The 25,258-nt window shown below is 39.8% G+C and overlaps 1 protein-coding gene across 2 annotated transcripts in view; it reads right to left on the bottom strand.

Moving 5' to 3' along the window:
- Window positions 1-1,125: 1,125 nt before the first annotated feature.
- The window catches only part of GALNTL6 (polypeptide N-acetylgalactosaminyltransferase like 6), a 129,255-nt gene continuing 105,122 nt past the window's right edge, over window positions 1,126-25,258 (bottom strand). For both annotated transcript variants that reach the window (XR_005565636.1, XM_039386799.1), the window contains 3 exons: window positions 23,423-23,539; window positions 16,286-16,435; window positions 1,126-10,409 (listed from right to left, as the gene is read on the bottom strand). Coding sequence is in view for 1 of the 2 variants with exons in the window: in XM_039386799.1 (XP_039242733.1) it covers window positions 10,242-10,409; window positions 16,286-16,435; window positions 23,423-23,539 (435 nt within the window). In the remaining variant the exon portion in view is untranslated. The remainder of the gene's footprint in view (window positions 10,410-16,285; window positions 16,436-23,422; window positions 23,540-25,258) is intronic.

Genomic DNA, 25,258 nt, shown 5'->3' with positions numbered 1-25,258 from the left:
ACTGCCTGTAAGAAATTAGTCCCAAACAGCTTAAATAGAAAGGTTAGGTAGAAAATAACTATTTTTTTTCCTGGTTGTGAATGCCTTCAGTTTGCATTGGACTACAGTACTCTTTTAAGCTCTCTAGACAAGGAATGCTCACATGTTTTCAATGCATGCTTATAGTTTTCTTAGTTTTGCTATTTTTGATGTTCAGAGGTCTTTGGAAGCAATGTTCACTTTAACTGCTCCCCCAGAAAGCTGCCTGAATAAACAAAAATTAGATTGTGTCCAGTTAAAACCTACCTCGACTATGCCATATGTAGTGGATGTCAGGGATGAATTTAATAACTAATTTAGATTAGAAGCTTTTAGGATAGAGGTACAGCACTGAAGAACTGAAGTGTATGGGTATGCATCAAATTTAGTTATAGGGCTTAAGGTAAAGAGACAAAAATAAAAAAGAAAAAGAAAACTAATTCCTTTAAGATAAATAATACGTAATAAGCAACTCTTCCTTCCCTAGTCTTTGAAGGTGATTGATTGACTAATCATGCTCTTCTGTATGACTCTTAAACTTCTGCAGTTAATCCTCCTGAGGAAGATGATGTATTTTATGTCTTATTAGTTGTAGGCAGAAAAAGAACCAGCGGTGCTGGGAATTTCTAGGTTGGGTTTTTGTGTTTGTTTTGTTTGTTTGTTTGTTTGTTTGTTTTTTGTTGTTGTTGTTGCTTTTTTTTTAAAATTTGGCATGGAAGTGGAACAAGTAAATCTTGACTTACATGACTTTTTACTGGAATCAAGTTCTCACGAACTTTTTCAATGCTTCCTTACTTGTCACTTGAGGACTATTACACCAGTACATCTGTTTTGTCCTCACTTCTGTATTTGCCTCTTATTTAAGTGGCCATTCAAGATATGATTTAAGGTGTTGCCAGAGCTAACAGTGCTCTTTGTTAAAGAAGAGGACTTTGGCTTCTCTTTCTGTTGATATTACACAGCTGGCATGGCTGGGGGCTGTGGGAACATGAGCAGCCATATGGCCCTGGGCAGCCCTGCAGCTGGTTGGGCTTGTCTGGTTCTTTGCCCACCCACAGCAGGTTATTTTAGCAGCAGTAGATGTACCACAAACTGAAAAATTAATGCTGTAGCTTCTGAGAGGTATTTATTCATTCACATCATGGTAATCTTTTTGAAACTGCTCTTTAGCAATCTTTTACTTTGTATTCTGTAACATAATACATCCAAATATAAAATAGGACAGGCGTACAATTTTTATTCCATAGTTGAGCTTCTTAATTACAGTCCAGAAATTTACAGGCATGTGCTCTCTGTAAACCCTTTAAGCATGTCTTGAAAACTTTATTTTATGCATTAGTAAGTTGGTCAAAGCTTCTACAGCTGTTGTTTAATAACATCTAAACCAACTATCTTAGACCAGTCAGCACAGAAGTGTATATTTTCCTTTACTTATTATAATTTATATATTACTAATTGTAGTCTATTGTATAATACTTCAAATGCACACACCTGAAAACATTTTCCCCATTTTTTCAGAAAGCTATATTTCCTAAATTCCAATAACCAAAGAATCTGACTTTGATTCACAGAAAATTAGACAACTCCATTTTACTTGTTGAGCTCTACTAGCTGCCCATCAGCCCAGATCATTACTGGCTGTCTTACCTACTGGGATATTGGACAGGGATTACACAAAGTTGTCTTCAGCTCTTCTTGGCCCTTTATATATAATTTATAATAGTTTAACTGCCAGGGAATGTTTTGTCCCGAATGTTGTTTAACAGCAAGTGAAAGCTTTAATTCCAGACTCTCAGAAAAGTGAGAGAAATGGATGTTTTGCAGGATACCTGCAGGAAAGGGTATTCACAAAGATGCCTAGAAAATACTCTGACCATCAGAAAGGTTAGTTGATAAATAGAAGCAACTCAGAGACTCAGAAGGGACCACATGTTTCTATTTTGCCACCTAACGCTTGGTAAACCGTGCGTGCGTGCGTGCGTGTGTGTGTTTATGTGGACTGGACTGCTGTGAAGTGTTGAGAGATGTGCTGTGAACCACATCACCTGGAGAGCTGGGCAATATCGAGCTACTTCAGCCAACAGAGTTTGAGGTGGAAAACTGCAGGTCAGGCCAAAGTTGGAAGGAATGTACCCCTTGCCAGGACAACAGCTGTGGAGAACAACCCCCAAAGAATGGGTTTATACAGCTATGGTGCAGATTTGTAAGAAAAACTGGCAGCAGAGCCCTGATGAAGCACCATTACTCTTCTAGGTGTAGATTAACATCACCTGTTTTGATGCAGAGCAGTAGCTGCAATAGGGAGGCTGATATGACAAGAATAAAGGAAAACAAGTTTTAGAATCATAAAACGGTTTAGGTTGGAAACGACCTTAAAGATCATCTAGTTCCAGTCCCTCTGCCATGGCCAGGGACATCTTCCACTAGACCAGGCTGCTCAGAACTCCATCCAACCTCACCTTAAACATTTCCAAGGATGGGACATCCACAACTTCTTTGGGCAACCTGTTCCAGTGCCTCACCAGCATCACAGTAAAGAATTTAGCTTTCTCTTTTCCAGGCTCCACAAACCCAATTGTGTTAGTCTTTCCTCATTGGAGAAGTACTTTGTCCCTCTAATCATCCTGGTGGCTCTCCTCTGGATTTGCTCCAACAGGTCCACGTCCTTCCTGTGCTGGGGGCCCCAGAGCTGGATGCAGCACTCCAGGTGGAGTCTCACGAGAGTGGAGGAGAGGGGGAGAATCGCTTCCTTTGACCTGCTGACCATGCTGCTTTTGATGCAGCCCAGAATACAACTGGCTTTCTGGGCTGCAAGTGCACATTGCGACCACACATTGCCAGCTCATGTCCATTTAGGGGGACTTACTTTTCTTTTGTATGAAATTCCCCTTCCTTGGCTGACAATTCTTTTAAAAGTGCATTTGTACAGCCTTTACACTGGTACTCTGATTTCCTAGGAACTTGTTTAGTGAAGAGACACGGTACAACTTCTATCCATATGTTCTGGTTACAAATAAATGACTCTGGAGGTGCATAAAACCAATTAGGAAACCAGTGAAAGGATTCCTGTCTAGTAGGAAAGAAAAGGTGATGTTTTACTGCCACCTCTGCAAATGTTGCTTTGATAATGGGAATCATTATAGATATTAACTTTGCTGTCATGCTGGGGAATAAAATGGAGCCCTGTACATCTGTAAGCAAAAGCTGCTGCATGTTGGATAATCTCTCTCTTTTTGTGTTTTTGTAAAAAAAACCAACCCCTCTGACTCTTTGCAGCTTGACTAGAAGTTAACTTATATCATGCATTCATCACAGATTATGCATCCATTTCAGATTTGCAATAATGCCTTCAGTTAAAGTTATTATAATCCCTTGGTGGCTTTCACAAACCACAATTTAATATAATTCTGCTCAGTTTCTTGTATCTATGTTAGCTCAATATGGATAATCAAAAGATGAAAACCTGATGTCCAGACTAAGTTTGGCTGCTTCTATACATTAGTACAAAGTATATCCACTGACTTAGATGCTTCCTGTTCTTACATACTTCCTTCTCTGGGCAGTTCTGAATATTGAAGATGGGTGAGAAAGTAGATCACCAATTTGTGATCTACCAATTTGAATGCAATTTTCTCTCTCAAGGATGTTTGACTCTCTGTGCTATGAGCTACAACTTTTCCATGAATGAAATCTGTAGTGAGACTGGCCCATAAGGACAGAACTTCTCAGGTGCATTTCTCCTCCCTATCCCACTGTTAGCACAAGCCACTGTAAACCATGTACCCTGAGGCAGAAAGGCTTGTGGCTCTGCCCAGTCAAGATCAAAGCAGTTTTAGTCACTTTTATCTTGAGAAGGGGATCTGCAACAGCAGAAATACCTTTGGCACAGACCAGAAAGGTGGGAAGAAAGAGAAACAGCATTCTGGCAGAATCCTGCAGATGGGAAGCCAGCAGAAGGGAAGAAACACCAAATAGGAAAAAAATAAATAAAATAACTGAATTGCAAGGAGCCATGAAGGCAGAGCCATACCATTCTTTTTTTTTTGAGAGCTGTATTTGATGTCTGAAGAGAAACACTTATTATCTTGGTCCACATAGGGAGCAGGCAGAGCTATTTCGCACTGATCCGAGTTGACATTTCCTGAAAAATTTAGCTAAACACTTTTCCTCTTTCAAAAAAGCCTGAGATATAGAGAGATATTAATCTGAGGTAAAACAGTGACCATAATGTTCTGCTTATACATACTACCCACAAGGTATCCTCAGGAACGTCCACACATACCTTTGGTGAAAAACTCAGAACAAACCTGGGGTCCAGCAAAGCTTTTCTCTAGTTGCCATCATGTATTTCACAATCAATACACTTCAGAGTATCCAGTTTCTATTCTAAATTTAAGTCCTTGCAAGAGGACTTGATTGCCTCTCAATTACTGAATATTTGTGATGGAAATAAACATGCAAGCTCTGCTATGAAGAAGTATCCAAAATTATCAGTGACTGACCTTTGTAGGTCATACTTCCTTCATATACAGAATTAAACCTGATTCCTGCTTCTTCCCTTTTACCACCTATTTCCTCCTTCCTCTCTCAATTAAACTGCCAAGTCCTAATCTCACCATTTGGCCTTTCACCTCCTTGAAAGCTCACAATTCCTGATCTTCTTAATCTAGGATCATTACCATCAATCAGTTCTTTAGGCAAGTGAAATCTTTTTTTCACAGAGGGATGCCAGAGGTCTACTGATCTTTCAGTCTGATAATATTGTTTTATTTCTAGTGCCAGTTGAGATTTTTGACTAAACTGTTGCTAGTGGCATATTTTGCCAATTAGATGCTCCGGACTGGTAAACAGAAATTTGCTTGAACTATGGTTTCTTCCAGGTTGAGTCATTTACTGGGAGAGATGAAGGATTAACTTAATTAAATCAACTAATACTTTGACAAAGTGTTAGGGATCCTGCCAAGGTTAATGAGGGCTAAGGTTAATGAGGACCAAGTTTTCCTTTCCTATGTCTTAATATCTTTTAGATAGTAGCCTTACTTACCAGACTTGCCTCACTTGCAGCTCCCCTCATATCCCTTACACTGTCTATGATATCCATCTCAACACCCTGTTCATCTGCTTCTCTAAAATGGACCATTGGGACTTTTTCTACATCTTCTATTGAGTACAAGCTTTTCTGCTGGCCCACTTTGCTAGGCTCCTTCTCATTCATCTGTTCTGTTAAGCTGGGCATTTACTACAGTGGCCACACAAAATAAACAAACTTCTCTTTGTGTATAATTACCCTTGACATTGCTGCAGTAACCACACCTTTAGGTGTCACCTGTGTCCTCTTTGTTCCCATTGTCTGCATTGTTTTCATAAGGGCCCTGAAGCACCTACTGCACTACCAGGTCCTGTAAAAAAATACTAAGATAAAAGAAATCTTAAAAACAGCTAAGATCTTAAGGCATATCAGATTGCAATGTTTGAATGCAATTTTTTCAGGAGCGGTTCCTAGATTTTTTCCTCTAGCACCATGCTGTCCACCTATTGTACCAAATGCTAGCAACACCATTTTCAGAAGGCCTGCCTCAGGAGTAGTACCACTATTATTAATGATACACTGAAAGAATAGAAAGCCACCACACAAAGCACATGTATTTTCTGAATGCAGCTGAAGCTTTGGAAATGTGATGCATTTTTCTCAACATCTCTAGCTACACATTCTCACTATTTGTTTTTACACAAGTTTCTTACTTTTTTGAGTTTTTTTTCCTATGTTCACATTTTCTTAAATTCAGTGCATTAGGAATTATGAAAAGGAAATATGAGATTACAGGAGACCTCAGGACAGATTTATGTATTAAATGTGGTTAAAAAAAACCCTGTCAGCAACTAACCACACAAATTCATTTTTTTTTAAATTAAAATTCTTCGATAGAAAGCACTACACACTAAAGACTTACTAAACTATATTACTTATTAATCTAAAAATTTCCAGTTAAAATATATTATTTTTGCACAAGTTTAGCAAAATATTTTGGTAGACTAGACATAATAGCCAAGTGTTTTTCCTTGTTACCTTTTGGTTTATATTTGTTAATTTTTAAAAGGCCTTTCAAAACTTTCAGACATGGTAAGATCCTGAAAACATTATGTAAAAGCACTCTTGGCCCCTTGTGCTCTTTCTAACAGGATATGAAACAGATTTGGAAGGGGGTTAAACAAATGAATTAATGAACATTATAATACTAATACCAGCTATAATAGAAGTTACTTCTGATCAGCCTGTTTTGTTTTCAAAGGTTTTGAAATTATTTCCCAAACAACCTTGATGGATTAAAAAGAAAAATAAAATCATTATCTTTTTTTTTAATGTACATCCTGCATTCTCTCAAAAAATGCTAGGTTAAGAGCATTATAGATGCTCTTCAAATAGAAAATGGACGCACCCCTGCTGTCAGCCACACTGAAAGCCTCCCAGTGCTGCCTTCCTAAAATGCTCCATCCCCAATCCATCTGGGTAGGTTAAAACAGTCCCTCTCACTCACTCCCTTGCAGAAATTATCAGTAAAAATGCAAATAAATTGTGATTATGAGGGTTTTTTTTTAAACAAAGGTAACATCCACTCTTGCAGAAGTGCAACCCATCTAATCAATTTGGTCAAGCTATTTATATACTATTCTTCTATGATCTTCTGTGGCATCTGATTTCACTGAGGTCATGGAGACATTGATGCCTGGTAAATAGCCAGTAACCAAAGGTTGTTAAGTGCTTGTCAGCTTCCTTTCAAACTTAGTCTATCTTTATTGTGAGGCAGACTTAGTTCAGCAGCTAAACAGATAAAACCCAAGAATAATGCATTATTATCATGAAAATATCCATACTGTTGCAGAAACATTTGTTCTAAAGCAATCTCATTTTTCTGTGGCCAGTGAAAAGTGATGCCTTATGCCTCTGCAACAAGGCTGCTCTCCCACACATGAAACATTTTGTTTCCCAGCTCCTCCTCCCTCCTTTAAGCCCTGTCCCTCAAGGCCTCCGTTTAGTTTAGGTTCTAGAATACATGCAGGGAAATGTGTGATTTTAGAGTTTTAGTTGCACTTGGAGTTCATTCCAGCTTTTCCAGTTGCTCTCTCCTATCATAGTAGTTTGCTGGCCACAAAAAAAGGTCAGATAACTTTAACTGGAAAAAATTTAGAGTAGGTGCTGATGAACTCTTACAATACAAAGATCTTCTTTTAAGGCATGTTGACTAAAGCCCTCTCAGCCAAAAAATAATGAATTGAAAAAAACTGAAGCAAGTCATTAGTTGGGGAAATCAGTATAACTCCACTGAAATGATGAGCCCACATTACTTAATGTCACCTGTGCTCTACACTTAAAATATGTTCAGAACTATCTGGTATTCAAAAAAAATTTTGGGAAGTAACTTCAGTCTTTTGAAGAAACACATATTAAATTCTCCTGCTGAAATAAGAGAGGAAGATACATCTGTCCATCCTACCAAGTTGTTCATAAGTTTGCTGGGTGGAAAAGATATGGTTGTAGAAAGAATCAAAGAAATTCAGAATGATAAATTAGTAATGAAATATTCTTACAGTGGAAACCTTTGGAGAACACCCAAGACAGAATTTAATTGAGAGGTAGCGATGATCATTTATTATTAATAAAATTTTGTTGAAGGAATCCTGTGCAAGGACTATTATCTTTCCCCAGAACACCTGAATATTAGTTATGTTTTCTGACAAGGACTGCTAGAGTTTACAAGTCGAGATCAGCTACAAGTAAGGGGAAGGTTTCCTTTGGCAGTGCAAGGCACTGTGCAATATTACTCAACGAGGGCTGTAAAAGGCACAGAAGTTCTTTGCCCCAACAGCAGCCTAGTTCCCATTAGACATCTCAAAATCAGACCACTGAGATGCAGTCAGACACTGAATGATATAACCCTACCAATCTGTTCCGGTTTAGCAATCCAACCTTTGCCTCTCTATTTTGGGCATACAGTGTTGCTTCCAGGACTTTGACAGTTTGGGGCCAGTTACAATCAGCAGCTTGAGGGCTGTATTTGCATCTGAGGCAGCCATTTTCTTCTTTTTCCCAAACCGTCTTTCCTCATGTTCAAGCTGCAAATATATGCTGCTGTGAGCTCTGCACCTGGAAAGGCTGACAGTTTGCATTGCTAGACTGGTTCTGTGTACTGATGGCTAAACAAATCTGAAGTATCCGCACACCGCAGCATTACTGCTTCTGTTCCCGAGTGCACCATATCTTCAAATCAAATTTAAACAATACTTGAACAATCTCACTTATTTTAAAATCATAAAATGAGAAATCTATCTCTGTAGATATTTTTCTTTCAAATTATTTGAAAGATTTCTTCACTAACTTGCAGCAATTGCTAAATACATGGACACATTTCACAGTTTTCCAAGTGCATGCATCTTGAATGCTACAGGATCTCATTTCCCTCCTAAAAATTTCCTATGACCTGCAACTACAAGGTGCTGCCATAAAATAGCACAGTTATTGGTATTAGAACCATCCTCTGGATGCAATCAATGCTCTTGTGCATAAACACAGCTTAAAGAGAAATAAACAAAACAGTCACTCCACTCCCTCAAAACAGTGTAGATTGCACATCAGTATTTTGGTTAGTCGGCCACCTCTTTAGCAATCAGAATAAGCAACTTAACTACAAATGTTATATTTGGAACCTGAAAGGAGTTACAGCACAGAGCATGTGATCTATCTGCATTTATGGTGCTTTCATCTGTGAATTCATCTTTCAAGTAAAAGCAGGTCACATATTTGATATAAATTTATACTCGCTCTTACCTTGAACAATCTCAAAGCTATTAGTCATGTTCCACACATCAGTATTAACTGAGGAGAACCACAGACACCCTCCCAAAGAAGTTTGAGAGGCCTCTCACTCCAATGGCTTGATGAGTCTGAGAGATACCATAATGATCATCTGGGTGACAGAAGTCTGTGTTACCGTGAATTGTGCCTGTGCCTAAAGTGTCAAAATATCGTAACATTTAACTTGTTTGCACATCTTGTTTCCTCTCTCCTGATATCTACAATACCATTCACTTGCTAACTCTGCAAAGTTCACATGATTTCCATCACAGATTTCAAAAACTTTGAAACCACCCAACTGATTTCATGTCAATTTTTCTCTCCATTCCTATCTGTCAAGAGCACTGCAAGATCTTTCAAGCTGCACTGCAAGGAGTCAACATACTTTTAGGTGATGGCAACATACCATTGTTAATTTGACTAATCTAGTTCAGCATGCAGTATGCAATTATTTCCTACTCTCCCGATTTTTTTTCCCAGCCTATTTTCAATTTAATTTATACGTTGGCAAGGATTCTACCTGTAGAAAAGATAGCTAGTCCACGAGCCTTCCACTATGCTGCAACTGCTGCTGTTATATTTGTCACTAAAAAAACCCTCTCACCTTATGTGACAATGGGATTTGAATCACAATGGCTAAATATATCATGTATAGAGATTTGATTGCTTTACTTTTTTTTTCCTGAAGGGGAAAATATGAGAGCAAAACCTTACAGTTTATTCCATGCTTCACTACAGTGTAATTCTAGACCCTAAAATTTCTACCATTCCTATTTTGGTAATGAATGGAATGTAAAAGGGAGGTATTTAAAATTAATTGCAGCAGTTCTGAGGGTTAAACCTGCTTAACCCAACTTTTTATTAAGAGAATGTCAACAGAGCATATATCTTGTTTAGGGAGTGCTGGGACATCATTATTCTTCTACTAGCATGTTTAGTTCTAAAACCTGGGATTTCTTCAGGTTCCTGTAGCTGTCATGCACACCATATACCCATCCCAAATTATAGCGCCTGTTCTGAGCTACTCACTACAGCAGGATTTGACCTGAGAAACTAGAGTTTTGTTTTACTTTATTAACTTGGAGTACTTTTAAACAGTTTTTAAACAAAGTTTTTCCCTTGACCAGCAAGGGAATTTTCAGCCTGAAGTTCTCAGCAGCATCCGGTGAGGCTCTTGGCCAAGTTCTCCAGATACTGTACATCCACAAGGACAGCCTGCTGGCTCTTGCTGTGGCATTTTCTTAATCCTCAGAACAGATTTCCTGGATCTAGGAAACTTAATTCCTGACTCCTTTGACCCAGATGCTGGCGAAAACGTAGTCTGCAGTCTGTACGTAAATAGGTGTGTTCATTTTTTCTCTTTTTTTTCTTTCTAGGAACTGGCCTTGCTGTTAAATTTTTCTAAAACAGTCATATTAATATGTTCAAAAATCCACTGTTGAGTTTCAGATAAAGGATCGCATCTGTTCATGAAAATCTTCTTCTCAGCTGGGTTGCAATCTATGCAGCTGCTGCTTACCGGATGGAATAAAGTTTTGTCCTAGAGGAATGAAAAAAACCAGAATTAGGTAGCAAATGCCAAAGCATTGGAAGTATTCACATTTTACAGAACATGGATTAACACAGCCCTATATGAAATGATTTTGTGGTCTCTGTGCACTAACCCTGTGTAATAACCACATCTATTATTAGGAAGCTGTAGACAATGGAGTGTTTTCTTCCCTTGGGTTATCATCCTTCATAAAACTGGGGATTCAAGAAAGAAGGAGGAGACATCATCTGGTCTTTTACTAACAACTGCATAATACAATGAAAAAGTAGAATGTTTCTAACATCTTTGCACATCATGTATTTGCCTGGAGCCCATTTAAATGTCTGAAGTGTTTTTGGGTGGTTTTTTTTAGATTTATTCTTGACAGTTGCATGTTTCTGGGCAGGAGGAGCTGTAACAATCTTCAACTTGGTGAAGACGTTAAAAATGAATTATTAACTGAAGTGGTGGACAGATGGACACAGGAATGATGTTCTCAGTTCTCACCCCATGGAATGCAGACTTGGCCTCGATAAGACCAGCTACTGAAATAAGCTCTCTCTCCTAATAAGATGGAAATCATAATACTGATTTAGCTCCATATGGAGATTTTGGGAGGGTAAGCATGGATTAAGTTGCTTTAAAAAGCATATTTATGATGATTAGTTTTATTAATTTTACTTAATAAACTAGAGTGAATGTTACATAACCTGACTGTGAATCTTTGTTAAAGCAGAAACTATTCATTTGAACAGCTGGTATGTGTGAGTTGGGTAGTTTCAACAAACTTAGTTCATATAGCAAGTGTTTTGAGAGAGATAGATGCGGGAGTGATTAAATGGTTTGAAAGTTTCCAGGGACTATACTGCATCTGTTGAAATAAATTTCAGATTACTCTTGGTGAACCACATCCAGGCTTTTCCCCTCCACACCAAACATGCCCTGATTAGTATTTTAATACTAATCCAAGATGTGCCTGCTTGCCTAGTTTGCGAAAGGGAAAGAAGATCTACTTGTCAAATTGAAATTGATTGAAAACTCACACAACTGTTGTGGGTGCTGAGCAACAATCACGGAAACTTCTCTTTAACTACAAATACCCTACATTCCAAAAAAAAAAAAGTATGAAGAAAAAAAGAAATAGCAGCTATTTAAAACCAGTTTGAAAAAGAAAGTGTTTTTTTTTTTAATTTAGGAAAGATGAAATTGATTGATTTTGGGGGTTGTGAAACTCTGGTAAAGTACAATGCCTCTTTTCATAATTAATATATGCAAGAAAGAACAAAGGCAAAAGCATCTTGTTCTCTGGCTGTGGGTGATGGTGTTAGATCTGCCTTTCACAAACACCACTTTTTCCTTCTAGCATCTGCCCTTCCCCAAAAACAGTGGTTGAACACACAGACCCACACACCCACACCCAACACTGTAATTCAGAGGGATACCATCACAGCTGACAGGACTAAATCAAATGAGTAGAGGCCTTTCCCTCATATTCTACAAAGCAAGCAGGGAGGATACTTTAGCTTGCAAGAAGGGGGTAACTGTAATGTGTACCAAGGACTATTGTGTCCCTACTAGGAGGTGGGCCTGCAAGAACTCCCAAGCACCCTATGGGGTGGTGCAGGCACCCATCTGCACCTTGCCAGATCCTCCTGTCTTCTAAAAAGAGATTGATGGAGTGGCACCGCTCAAAGTCAGGACACAGTGACTGTGCCATGGCCACTTGGCCTGATGTGGGGCCCTGGAGGAAGGGGGCATCTGGTTTTCCTTGCATTATAGCTGGGCGTGAAGGTCAGCCAAGCTATTAGGAGGCCAAAGTTGGAATACTAGAAGCTTTAATAAGATAGCTGGTACAAGAAGAAAGGAAACAGCTTCAGCACAAAAAGTTTGCTATGAAAAGCACTCCAGCCTTTCCAGAAAGCGGGCAGTTTTTCTTCTCACAGAAATATCCCAGGGATGCAATTTTTGAGTGAAGCATTGTGCTTTCTTTCAGAGTCTGGTTATTAGGAGAGAAGAGTGTCTTTTAAGAATAGGGACAGAGTTACCACTCTGGAAAAACTTCTGGCTGACTTAGCTATATATAAAGGCCTATCAATTTATAAACTCAAGCTTATGCTGACCTAAGGTCAAAGCCTACTGCTCTTACAGAAACAGGCTCAGGACTTTAAGGAGTCACAGTTGCATGAACCCTAGCAAAGAACTTTACAAGAGAAATACATAAATTCCTCTTTATACCAATATTGAGAAACCACAAACGCTATTTTGGAGACATTGCTGACATGTGAAAACAGCAGAGGGATTTTTTTTTTCCTTCTGCATGATGGCTAGCCTGAAGATTATTTGCAGAAGGAGGAACTCCTCCATAAGATAATGGGTCTTGACAGTTCAGGGGGTTGGTAATGAGACACAGAGCCTTTCATTTCTTCTAGGTCACTGCTGTAACTATAGCCAATCTCAAGAGCAACTGGAAGTCATTATCAGCTGGTGGCTGCAGTAGTTTATCTGAAATTAGTTGGTAGCCCCAGTGCAGTTTCAGCAGGACAGATGCCCATATTATAAAAGGTACTATTACAATGACATGTCTTCAGCTGTCTGAGGAAATAATCTAAGCACCTACTATGTCAAGAGTGAACTTATTCTTACAGTTTGTCCCTGAAGCTGTCAGGAGACTATGAGCAAACCACTGTCTTCTGGGCACAGTTTTTGACATTGTCAGTTTAGCATCTATCATAAGCACTAGACACAGGGTAAAATTATGGTGTAATTGATTTTGCACAATTGTTCCTTTTTAAAGACCTACTAAATCAGACCTCTCTTGGATACTTGTGCCCTAAAAATAGCACTAGTGGGCCTACGGCACATAAATTGAATCATACTTTATCAGAACCAATATATTACCTGTCAGCCCAGAATGATGCTACATTGAAAACCAGAGGCGTACTCCTTCATTGTGAGGAACAGAAATTTGTAGGCACTGCTGATCATTGGCTTGGCATGCTTAGGAGTCTCAAACAGATTCAAGAAAATGGCTTTAGGCTTGGGAAGCTAAAGCCATTCTCCCAAATCACTAGTAATTACAGGTTATTTACATTTATCTACCTAATTTCTTACATTGCTCCAATATGGTGTCAATATTTTTTTTCCTGGTATTAAATTCTATTCTTCTACTTGCAACCCATAGCAATGTTTGCAGTGCTACTTGGCTTTCTTCTTCTTCTTACAGGCTTTTCTTAAAGGTATATTTGGCTATAGACCAGTATTTTGGATTAGTCCTAAGAAAATTGATTACTTAATATCTCAAACTTACTAGACTTTCAAATAGCTACTCAGATGTAGTTCAAACAGTATGGGAATACGAACAGTTTTTTGACACATCTTTATTAGTGGTGGTTTTGATTTCATTAATCTGAAAAGAATGCGGTTTGAACACTGCGACTGCACTGCAATGAGAAGCAAAGTGCCTGTAATGGGCCTAAGCTCTAAATTTTTGTCAGAAGACCGATCCTTACACAAAGTAAAATACTAAGGTATTCTATTTGCCACTAAAATATTCAAGCTGTTTTTATTTGCCAGTATCCAAACCCAGGTTGTTAGGGGTTTCATGCTATAAGAATACAGAATCTGAAAACAATGCCTGGCTTCAAATTACATTTGCAGCACTTTGTAATCACTTCACAGCCCTAACTTCTAACCATTGGCTCAAGGATGCAAAGGATCATGAGAAAAGTCTCATCTTTAAACTCTTATTTTCTAGTTTTATAGAAGTACTGTGGCAACGTGGTAAGAAATGCTTCACATTAAGCATGTTATAAGACACTGACAAGCAGGGTCATTTTTCCTAAAGCATGAGAATTACTGGCAGGATGGGTACATTACCATTAGGAAGCTTCAGTGTCTGTAAGCGGTGCAGAGAACAAAAGAGAGCTGCTGACCTTCTCTCTGTTTTTTTAAAAAGACACACTTCTTGCTTAACCAGACTATTATTCTTATTTATTTAGGGTGCAGATTTAGTAGCATACCATCCTCTAGGTAAAGGGCTCTAGTACAGATGCAGTTAAACAATATAACATCCTTTTCTTGTACGTTTTTTGTTTGTTTGTGGGGAGAACACCCAAAATCCTATTACCAAGATGCTTTCAAAACTAGGTAAGGATTACATCATTATGATTCTGGAGGCATAGATATACTACCAAAAGTCTCTAAAATAAATCTACCCTGTATCTGAGGAAATAGACCATGGGAAACTACCTATGGTGTAGCCAAACAAAAACTAAGCCTAAAGAAAACCATGTATACATATTTCTATTATTCCAATTCAGTTTCCTAATTTGAAGGTTTATGCAAACTGAAGGTTTGTATTACAGTTAAGACTGTGCCAGTACTTCTACCATAACAAAACTTTATGGTGTTTCTTGCTGAGATGGAAATGCCTGTCTTGCATTGAGAATTTTTATATAAGCCCTGTCAACCTTCTATAAATTAGAAAGGAAGCTGTACAGAGAATTTAATAGAACTCACACTACATATTTTTTTCAAATGTCATTTTTTTTAGTTATCTACTGTATTCTGTCCTCATCAAAGGTGATGAGCCTTATAGAGGGCAGCTCCAGCCCCACATTTTGTCTTATGGACTGGCTATATTAAGCAACAATGAAGTGTTAAATGTATGAAAGCTTCTTTCTTGCAGCTTCGGTAGGCAAAAAGATAAATCAGAAGGGTTTTGAAGCAAGAAGGTATTATTATGGCATTATAATGTCAGAGAGGCAGCAATACAGCCATCACAGCTTATCTCCTCTAAACATCTGGCACATACATTCTAGTTTTCTTACAGGTAATACTTCAGTTTCAAAGGGATTACATTTCTGGAAAATCTTGTGGTAGACCTCCCCTTGCAACATAAATAAGGTAAAAAGGCACAGTGTCTGTAATAAGTAGGCACTCAGAAAAAGGGTCAGGGCAAACCTGTTTTAACGGTTCTGAATCAGTTTTCTACTATATATACTTTCAACTAGAAAGCAGTATTGAGGTTTATCTGGAAAAGACCAATTCCTGGCACTTTGCCCTCAGCTTAAGCAAGGTGGAGGGCAAGGCACAATGGTCAAAGAAAACTGAAGCATGTGTGAGAGGAATCCTCAGTGCTTCAGATAAATGTATATCCTTATCCTGAATGGAATACAGAGCTTATTAGCAAAATCTTTAATCAAGGCAACTTGCTGATTAACCATTAAAAAAACCTAACAACAACAACAACTCAATAGCATTACCAGGACTTTAGCATAAATGAGGCTCTGACAGTTTCTAGCTTGACCTCCTGTTTCCAGTGATTTATAAAAACGGGCTGAAACTCAGCAGATCAAAGTAGTGTCTAAGCTGCTTATCTTTAGTTTATAAACTCCTGCCTTCTTTGGGCTTACAGCTCTGCTTTTAATGTTGGATTGGGGTTTTTTTGTTGGTTTTTGTTGGTTTTTTTTTTGAGGGAGATTTTTCTGCCACTTGTAATCTTGAAAATGAAGTAAAATAATAACATTTAACTCATGAGCAGCATTTCTTGCTGCTGTAACATTGGATGAAAATATTTCCAACAGTGCCTCTGTTAAAACGACACAAGTAACTTGAAGTGCCAGAATGGTAAAACACCTTTCAGGGAACAGATCCAACACAGACACCCTCTGATCTGGATCACATCCATTTTCATTTAAATTTGACCTAAATAGCAGAATGTTCGAAAGGAACATATTCTAGAGAGATTACCTCAAAATTAAATTGGAATAGGACGGGGTGGATTTTAAAACAAACTTCTCTGATGGGAAAACACAAGCCTGTGCTAAACCGAATATACGTTCAAGACAGTCTGAGCCTCTGAGATGCCCCACAGTGACTCTGACCTTCCTATAGCTCCAGTGCTGGTTTCCCTTCATCCCATGACAATCATACAGTGTGACAGGGCTACTGTGCGAAATGGCATCGAAGCAGAACTTCCTGGTGTGAAGTGGCTCCCCAGGGCGGATGTCTTCTCTCCAACCAAAGGTGAAGAGCTAGAAAAACAGACAGGCAATATAATGATATATTAATAGTGAAAAACATTTAAAACAACACAAAAAGCTTGATGCATGATTTCCTTTTCACACACTCTAGGTGCTGGTTAACCAAGATCCTGCCTGTGTACAATTCAGTGATGCCAACTGCCTCAATTATAGTGCATCAGCAGTGATGTGGAATATACCCCAGGAAGGCTCAATCCCTGTGTCAGGGAAGGAAAAAATCTCTGGTGACACAGTACTGTGGAGAGGAGAGGGGATATGCTGTATTAAAGCCTTTAGTTACCCCGGTTAAAGCAGCATTTGTATGCTCTAGGACTTCAGCTGCCTAAGACTCAGAAAGCTTCTGCCAGTGATGTTCCTTTAGCTCTCATTTGGGTCTGAAGAAGGTGCCTAGAGATATCTTCCCATCACAGCATCTTTCCTATGCTCAGTGAACAGTTTCCTTTTGTTTATATAGGACACTGTTACTATAACCTCTTGACTGTCTTTTTTCCCCCGAAACAACACATGTTAAATGATCTTCATCTTTCCACTGTGAAACCTGTGAGCTACAGGCAGCTTGTCAAAATCCCTTTTCTCACTGCCTGAGAGGAGTCATGGAGGGTCATAGTTAATAGAGGAATCCTTCTCAATTAGACACCAGCTGTCTGAAGTGATGCTGTGACACTGCAGTCTTTCAATCATCAGATGAAGGTGACAGGTCTGACAGCATCAAGTTTAAAGATGTGGAGTGAATTTTCCTTTCCCATGGACCAATTCTTGCAGAAAAGAGGCTTCAGGTTGTAAATTACTACCTAGAAGCTCTGCCAAGAGCTGTGAGGTTCTTTTCTTTTATTTTCTTTTCCTTTTTTTTTTTCCCTTTTGTGTGAGTGCTATTCTTTGGCTTTCTACATGACTTTTGATTTTCTGTAGGAAAAAAAAAAATGTAACGCTGAGAAAGTGACATCCTCTTTAAATGAGCAAACTTTGCTAGTAGAAACTCTTTAGCTGAGACGGTTGTTGCCGCTGTATTTTGGTGCTGAAAAATTCTCCAGAGCAGTTAATTAGGGGTGAGATAAGAAAGGTTTTATTCTGCCAAGGCAAGATGTTACAGGACACGCACACAGGCCGTGCCTGAGAGGTTACATTTTATAACACCATCTATCCAATCCCAGATGTGTCCACACTGTGGCCTTTACTCTGGTCCGCCCTGGGTCCGCCCCCTTAAAATGAGTCTGGGGTGTATTTTGGGACCCCCCATTCATCCCATCTTCACCATCATCAGAGCACAAAGGGTACATAGTTACCTAATTCCTGACCGTATTCTGTGGTTTAGGTCTTGATATGCTGTTCTGCCAACAATCTAGGCCTTGCCTTGACAAAAGACTAAACATTTCTATTGGATTTGGGGCTATGAGTGATATAGGGAGGATAGAATGGGGTAAGAGGGTTAAGGAATGTATAAACAAGGGTGCTAGAGAAAGGGAAAGGAACAAGGGACAAAAGTGGGGGGGAGGTTGCTGCTTTTAAAATCTACTTCCACTACTTATAAAACTTACAAGTCTTACAAATATTAGAAAAATAAAAAAAAACATTAGGGGCTTAAGGCATCAGGGTTCATGTGGAACTGCATGCAAGCTTTTTGTCCGGAGAAGCAGCTCCCCATACTGAGCTCAGAATGCCTCCAGCACCCCCTCTCAGGGTCCCTTTGGTCCTCACCTAGCATCCTGCACCCTGCAATGTGTACATTCCCTGATGGAAACAGCTATAAATTGAAGCTTAATATCACATGGGTCTGATCCTGAATAATTATGTGGTAGTTCCCAGGTTTTAACCCTTTCATTGCTATGGTTATCTTCTTTCCATGGTCTTCCTAAAAGATACAACTTTTAAAAATTCTGCACCTTCAATGCTGTACCATCATCCAAATACCACATTTGAGAGGTGTTACTGTCCCTCTTGGCCTGCAGGCCCAAAATACAAGCATATATCTGAATATTTTCCTTTTTTGTTGTGTTTCTTATTGTAAGCCCTTGTTCTCTCTGTGAGCTGCTGTTACTCCCTATTTCTTCTGTATTATAGGTTTCCTAGAGTGTGTTTTCTTAATCTGGCCCTGTGTCCTGCTTATTTCTTTTTTCTCCCAGAGTGCGTTTTCCATTCATCTGCAGTAAAATGCAGTGGACAGCCTTAACTTTATTTTCAAAGCAATTTCTATTTTTCAAAAGGTTAAATCTATTTCCACTTTTCTTTATATTTCTTTGAGGAAGCATTATGGACCTCCTACAACGATAACTTATCATTTCACAAGCAAAGATAGAAGCTAAGATTTGGCACAGAAAAAAACTATGCTGCTGTTTCTTTAGAAAAAGAGATGCCTGAGACAATTTTCCTTTAATTAAAAAACTACAAAAGCCATTTTCTTTATCTTATCCTTTACCTTTTTACAGACATGTAATATACCTACAGCTGAAAGTGATGAATAACAAATACTTCGATGAATGGTATGGAACAGTAGTTCTGCGATATTCTCACTCTCATCACTACAGTTAGAGAGAGATCCTATTGCAGGACCATCCTCATCTTTCATAGTGAGTGGCTCTCCAAATTTCTCATTCTGTGCAGGACTGGTGAGCTGAGGGGCCAATTCTTGCTGCTCTCTGGACCTTGGCTTGAGGACTACTACCCACTGAATGCATCAGTACACATGAAAGAGCTCGAGCTAGCCTTTAAATCAGATCATCCTGATCTAGATTATACCTTTGCTCTTTCCACTCCTGTGTGGTTTCTGAAGGCTACCAGGGTTGTGTCCTGTTTGCAAGTCAAGACATGGTAACACAGTGGTGTTTTTTATTCCCTTCCACCGAAAACCAGGATCTGTGCAATACTAGATCTCAATATTTAGACTAGGACAGATTCTTTTTCCTTCTTCTTTAGCCTTCTGTTTTTTAAAACAGTTTTATTTTTAAATAAACAAGTATGTCTTCCTCCTAGTGATACTATTATAAAACCAACCTTGTTAGGGACAGGAAGTCAGTTTTAGGACTGAGAGAGAAGAGAAAAAAATGATCAGAAAAAAAATTATACTTCTCTATACACCCAATTGATATTAAGATGTTGCAATTACAGACAAAACGTGAAGGCCTACAGTCCTTCCAATCTCATAATTCTAAGCTATCCTACTTTAAACAGCAATTTTTCTCTAGTTAACACTGAATCTGGCCAATATAAATATTATCTCTCCACTGCATAATGTGCAACAATGCTACATGTTATTAGCTGGAGCCCTGAGTATATAATGCTCTGCTTTGCCACCACTTGTCACTTTGGATTTTGTTGTTCCTTTGTTAGGAACCAACTGTGTCAGATTTTACAATAAATGGCTGAACCCTTTTGTACTCTTTTTGTACTTCGTTCATTTCTGACTGCTTGTTGATTTGAAACAAGGCTGCACCTAAATTCCCAGGCACATTATTAACAAACAGCAGGTTGATTCTTCACCTGCAACACACAGGGCTGCTGTTAACTGCTCCCTGCTGGACCCAAGAAACCCTGTGTCCTGGCTCAGTGGATGCTCATTCTCCTCCTTTGCCTTCTCTCATATCAGAGTCTGTAAAACATAACACTATCCTCTGCATTTGCAATCAAGCAACCTTTCATCCCTTATGCTTTGCCTTTTCATGTAGCCTAGCCCTGTCATGCAGTAACTGGGGAAAATACAGCTTTCCAGCTTCACTTATAATTGGCACAGGGCCTGAAGAACGATTGCCTGATACAGCCACTGGCTTGGGACTGTCTATAGGACAAAGGCCCTTTTGATACCATTAATACTTTCCAGCCTGACAACATTGCTCAATTACTCGCTGTCTGGCCGGGGTCTGTCAGCTGGCATTGTGCTCTGACTACGGCATTAGACTTGAGAGGACAACATGTACCCTGTGCAAAGATGAAACATCATGTTTCAAACTGGACTCTGACTTGAATTATACCTCCAAGCAGAAAAGAAAGAGCTAGGCAGGCTCCATGGCTACTTGCTGTGCCATGTTAGAGATGGTGCCTGTCCATCTATTCCCTGGCAAGACTGGGGACTTGATAAGACACAGTGATGCCTGTCATCTTCCTTTGCTATTGGTTATCAGTCCAGCAGAGCCCCAGTTTTCCCTGAAGCCAGAAGTTAGCTCTGGAAAGACAGAGGTGGAAGAACACAGTGCCCTGACATCCTTCTGCCCCTTTTCTTCCCCTCTGGTTCTTAATTTTGGGAAAGCTTCTAGGAACCACAGTGACATTCACCCTCGCTTCCCACCCATCTCATGTTCACCAGAAAGCCTGCAAGAGCCCCACAGACCTTTTGACTGCTGTTTGCCCAGCCTGTTTGTATAGCCCTGGGGTGGAAGGTTGTCTTCCTCTCCTTGGATCTGCCAAATGGCTGCACCCCCCAGCACAGTGTCTGAGACTATCAGCTTTTAATTCCTGCCCTGGTAACATGACATGAACCAAGTGGCACAAAGGATCATCTCTGTGCAGCAGCAGCACTGATGCCTGCTGCACTGGTCACATCAAGCTACTAGAGTTTGCCACTGAATTCCATGGAAATTTATACCAGAAGTTACAAGTCCAGTTCAGTGTCAATTCATGCTATTTGAAATATGATAATAAAATACTTGATATTTTCATTAATACTGTTAGTTTCTACACGCATATGCAGAACTCATGTAGGCAACAAACTCCAGAAGGGTGAAAGAGAAGATCTCTCAGGTTGGTCAGGTGTTTGGCAGCTATCCCCACTCTCTAATAAAGATAATCTTCACAGATTGTTGTGGTGCAAGTGGAAGATCACATTCCTTCTCCTCAGTGGATGTTTCATTAGACCATGGTCTTACATCACTGCTAACAGGATGGGAATTGGGATTGAGTATGGAGAACCACTCAAGAAACGCCCACCAAAATATACCAATCTAAAACACACTTTTGAGGGAATTTTTTCACTTGTAAAAACTGTCACCTGCACAAACACAGATTTTGACACAATACCCTCCCCTCCCCGCAGCAAACGAGAGGAATCAAAAGCGAAAGGATGGCTTTGGGCGTGGGACGCGCACCCGCCGCTGGGTCCGTGAGCGGCCGGGGGGACGCGCCTTGCGCTGGCCAGTGCTGCCCCCTGCCGGCCGCCCGCCGCAGCGCGCCCGCCGCCCCGCCCGAGCACCGAACGGGACGGGATGGTGGGCCCGGGAATCGGCACCGAACGGGACGGGATGGTTGGCTCGGGAATCGGCACCGAACGGGACGGGATGGTTGGCCCGGGAATCGGCACCGAACCGGCCGGCACGGCTGGCCCGGGGCTCGGCACACCTCCCCCTGGGACACTGCACCGCCGCATGGGAGCAGCGCTCCCGGGCAGTCCTTTCCACACTCTTCGGCAGTGCGAGGGGATGCGCTGTCCCCCATCAACCCGTTAGAAAAGAGTTGTGCTGTCCCTGGGGCACAAGACGAGCACCGAAGGGCTTGAGGCTTCTTGCCTCTGGTTCTGGAATCTGAGGAGCTGGCTGGTTGAATTCCCTTCGTGCTAGCTTCGTCTTATTGATTCTGATGAGGTCATTTTTCGTTCTTAATATAGAATGAGACCATATCCAGTCTGATCCCAAACGTCTCAATGCACTGGAGTACGCTGTAACACGGATTCCTCCCTAGCATCCTTCTCCCTTTGTGTCCCTTCCCCTTCACCCAAGCTCTTACTCTTTCAAAGGATATTTCAAGTCTCTCTTTTCTCTGCTTTTTTCCTTGTCTCACCCTTTCATCCAATTTTCTTCCCTCCTTTCTCATCTCTGGCAGCCTCAGGACTCCCTCCCTCCCTTCCTGAGGAGGGTTTGGAGCTTCTAATGTTCGCAGATTTTAAAGCCAGAGAACACTGCGATGGTCTAGTCTGGACCATACAACTTCCTTCAATTAACTGCTTGAATTACTGGATGTCTTTCATAAACAAAACAGGATTATATTTATCTAGTCTTAGCATTCTATCCCTGTGCAGTATCTTTGGTAGCTATCTGAAGAAGTCTTCTTTCAGCAACTTCCTTTTTTGCCATGTTGGCACTTACCTAAATTGCGATAATCCTTCAGATTCTCAGTTTCATGCACCTCTCCCCCTGCATTTCTCAGTACACTCAGAGAATGGTTTCTTGACCTCAGCACTTCAAATACCCCTCAGAACTCCTCTCTCCTGAGCTTTTACGTTTTTACAAAGTGCCGTGTATGACTGCCAGGTCAATTTTTCTCTTCAGCATTGGAAATTTTTTTCTAATATGGGACCTTTCGCTGTGAAAGGCACGCTCACTAAAGTTGCTAATAAATGGTTAGGTTGTACTTTCCATCTAGATTGTCTTTGCTCACATTGGCCAGACCCATGGCCTGTGGGTCATTTCCTATGGCACTCACAGTGAGTACAAATCAGAGCTCTTTTCCTCCGTATTTTTGAGAGCTAATATTTTTCTACCTAACCAACCTAGATAAAAGCTTTTTTGAGTCTTTATAATTCCTTGTCTTTCTGAAATGCTTTTCCCCTTGCTTTTCCCCATTTACCTCGCTTATACCTCATATTTATTTAAAATAGAACCACTTATTGAGCTTATTGAGATGAAAGCATAAAAGCAGACAAAAACTAGAGCTTTACAAGCCCAGGTACTATATTTAAAATATTTTCAGGCAACTGAACCAAAATCTACATGTTTTCATGACACAGTGAGGGAGAACGGGGCATCAAAAAGCTCTTTGGGCATTGTAATTCCTTTTGGAAATGAAGACTAATATACAACTCAGGTGGCAGCTGGAATTTCTGAGGTTATATTAAGGAGTACTTTGTAAAAGCCACTAAAGCCATTAAGGTCAGTAACAATGCACAAATTATTTCTACACTCTGTTTTGCCTTAGGAAAGGGAGAAGCCCCCAGAGAAATGTTTAAAAACTGGAAAAAGGAAGTAACAATTTTACCCTGATTTTCTGCTGTTAAAATACCTGTTCATGTGACCACGTTCGTTCTGAGCCATCCTTCACACAGATGTCTAGCCTCAGCTCAGTCCCTGTGGCTCCATGTTTACTGTCCACACAGAGGTTGGCTGCCACGTTTCGAATCTGCAAAACCAAGCAGCAACATTTCACATTATATCGGGCTGCAGAATAGAGCTTCCAACATTAGCGGGTTAGGAGTTTAACTCTGAAGGGCTTGAGACTCACTATTAGTTATGGAAAACTGGTAGGAGTTATTTTTACAGGATAGAAAGCCATGTTCTGGAATGAACTACTCTTTTTAGGAGCAGCTTCAGAAGCAGCCAAGTTTGAAATATGCTACTTAACAAATGAAAGGTAGGTCTTAAGAAATGTGCTCATGCAAAGAAACTAAGAGAAAAAAAAGTCTGAGTAGTTTAAAGCTTGGTCTGACTGCTTCTTCCATCCTACAAGAGCAAGAGAGATCAACTGCAGAAGGAACTGATTTCTGTATGAGTCTCTCCCAGCCTTTGGAGCAGTACGCATTAAAAACTCAGGCACACCCTGTTCCAATCCTTGCTCTTACTTTGACACAATAACACCACTGCAGATAAGGTCACTTAGTGCCTGAAGTGCATAAAATTAAAAAGTACTTAACAAATCTGTACTGGAACTTATGCTTACCCATGGAGGTTCCTTCTGCATGCCTGCTGCAAACACTGCAGTGTAACTTACTCTTAAAAGGAAAATCTCATTCTTGAGACTGAAGCAACTGAGTAACAATTAATCTGTGACTATCAATCATACCAGTTATGTACCACTGCTGCCATGTATATTTTCTTTGAAACACTGGTTTGAAAAGGAGTAGGTTGTCCACTGCCACCAAAAAGAGGTAGAATCCTTGATTTATTTTGCAAATACATGGACATTTCTCTGAGTACCTTAGTCGATCTAGTTCAAAATCCTTTACACACCTCCATAATGAAAAGGATTTCTTAAAAAAACTTACCCTGTCAATGAGATAAACAGAAATTGAGTAATCAAAGTGCACGTACAAGCATAGACACATGCACAAATTCCATAAATAAAGCAGGTGCATATTTTGACATTCTGGATGCTACTTTGATTCTTATTTTAAAAAAAGCTAGATGCTGAATGGAGATACAGCTGAGTTGGCATTTGTGTTTTTTTCATGAAAAATACTTTAAAGTCACTATTGTTGCCATAATATGCTAGACAAATGTAAATATTGTCACTGCATATCTCATTCACATCCAAAGGATGGAAAACTTGTCAGCATAGCACAAAACATTGCAAGGAGGAGAAATCCTCATGCATACAAGACACAGGCCAGAGCTACTCTGCTCTTTTTCTGACTCTGGAGGAGTGGGATAGAGTCTATTCACCATGATCAAGAAAGATTTAGACAGATGGGAAATCAACAAGTAGTGGAAAAAATGTAAAAACCGTCACCTTCAGGAAAGGTTTTAAAAGCTGCATTTGTTTAGCCTAGAAAAGAGCAAATCGGGGAAAGATGAGGAGCATCAGTTTAAGCAACTGACTACAAGGACCTTTGATCCTTCACCAGAGCTCAGAGAAGCATTCTTCTAAAAGTTGGATAAACCCAGTTCTAGGATATTTTTTCCTTTTTTAATACAATAAAAATTGCTGAAGATGAGGCAAAACACTAGCAGTTCATACACACAACCAGATCCAGAAACCTGGCACTGAGAAGCCCCACGGTAAAAAAGATGAAAGGTAATTAGTTCTCAACAACCCTGCCTTCTTTTTCATATCAGAAAAAGAGGCAGGAAAGAACGAGTGGCACAGATTTTAATATAATATTTTTAAGGTTGCATGTGAAAT

Source organism: Pipra filicauda, unplaced genomic scaffold (genome assembly GCF_003945595.2).
Source record: "Pipra filicauda isolate LSUMZ 115617 unplaced genomic scaffold, ASM394559v2 scaffold503_size409916_pilon, whole genome shotgun sequence".
NCBI lineage: Eukaryota > Metazoa > Chordata > Aves > Passeriformes > Pipridae > Pipra > Pipra filicauda.
Note: the sequence above shows the minus strand (reverse complement) of the source record. Positions and strands in the feature narration are given on the sequence as shown.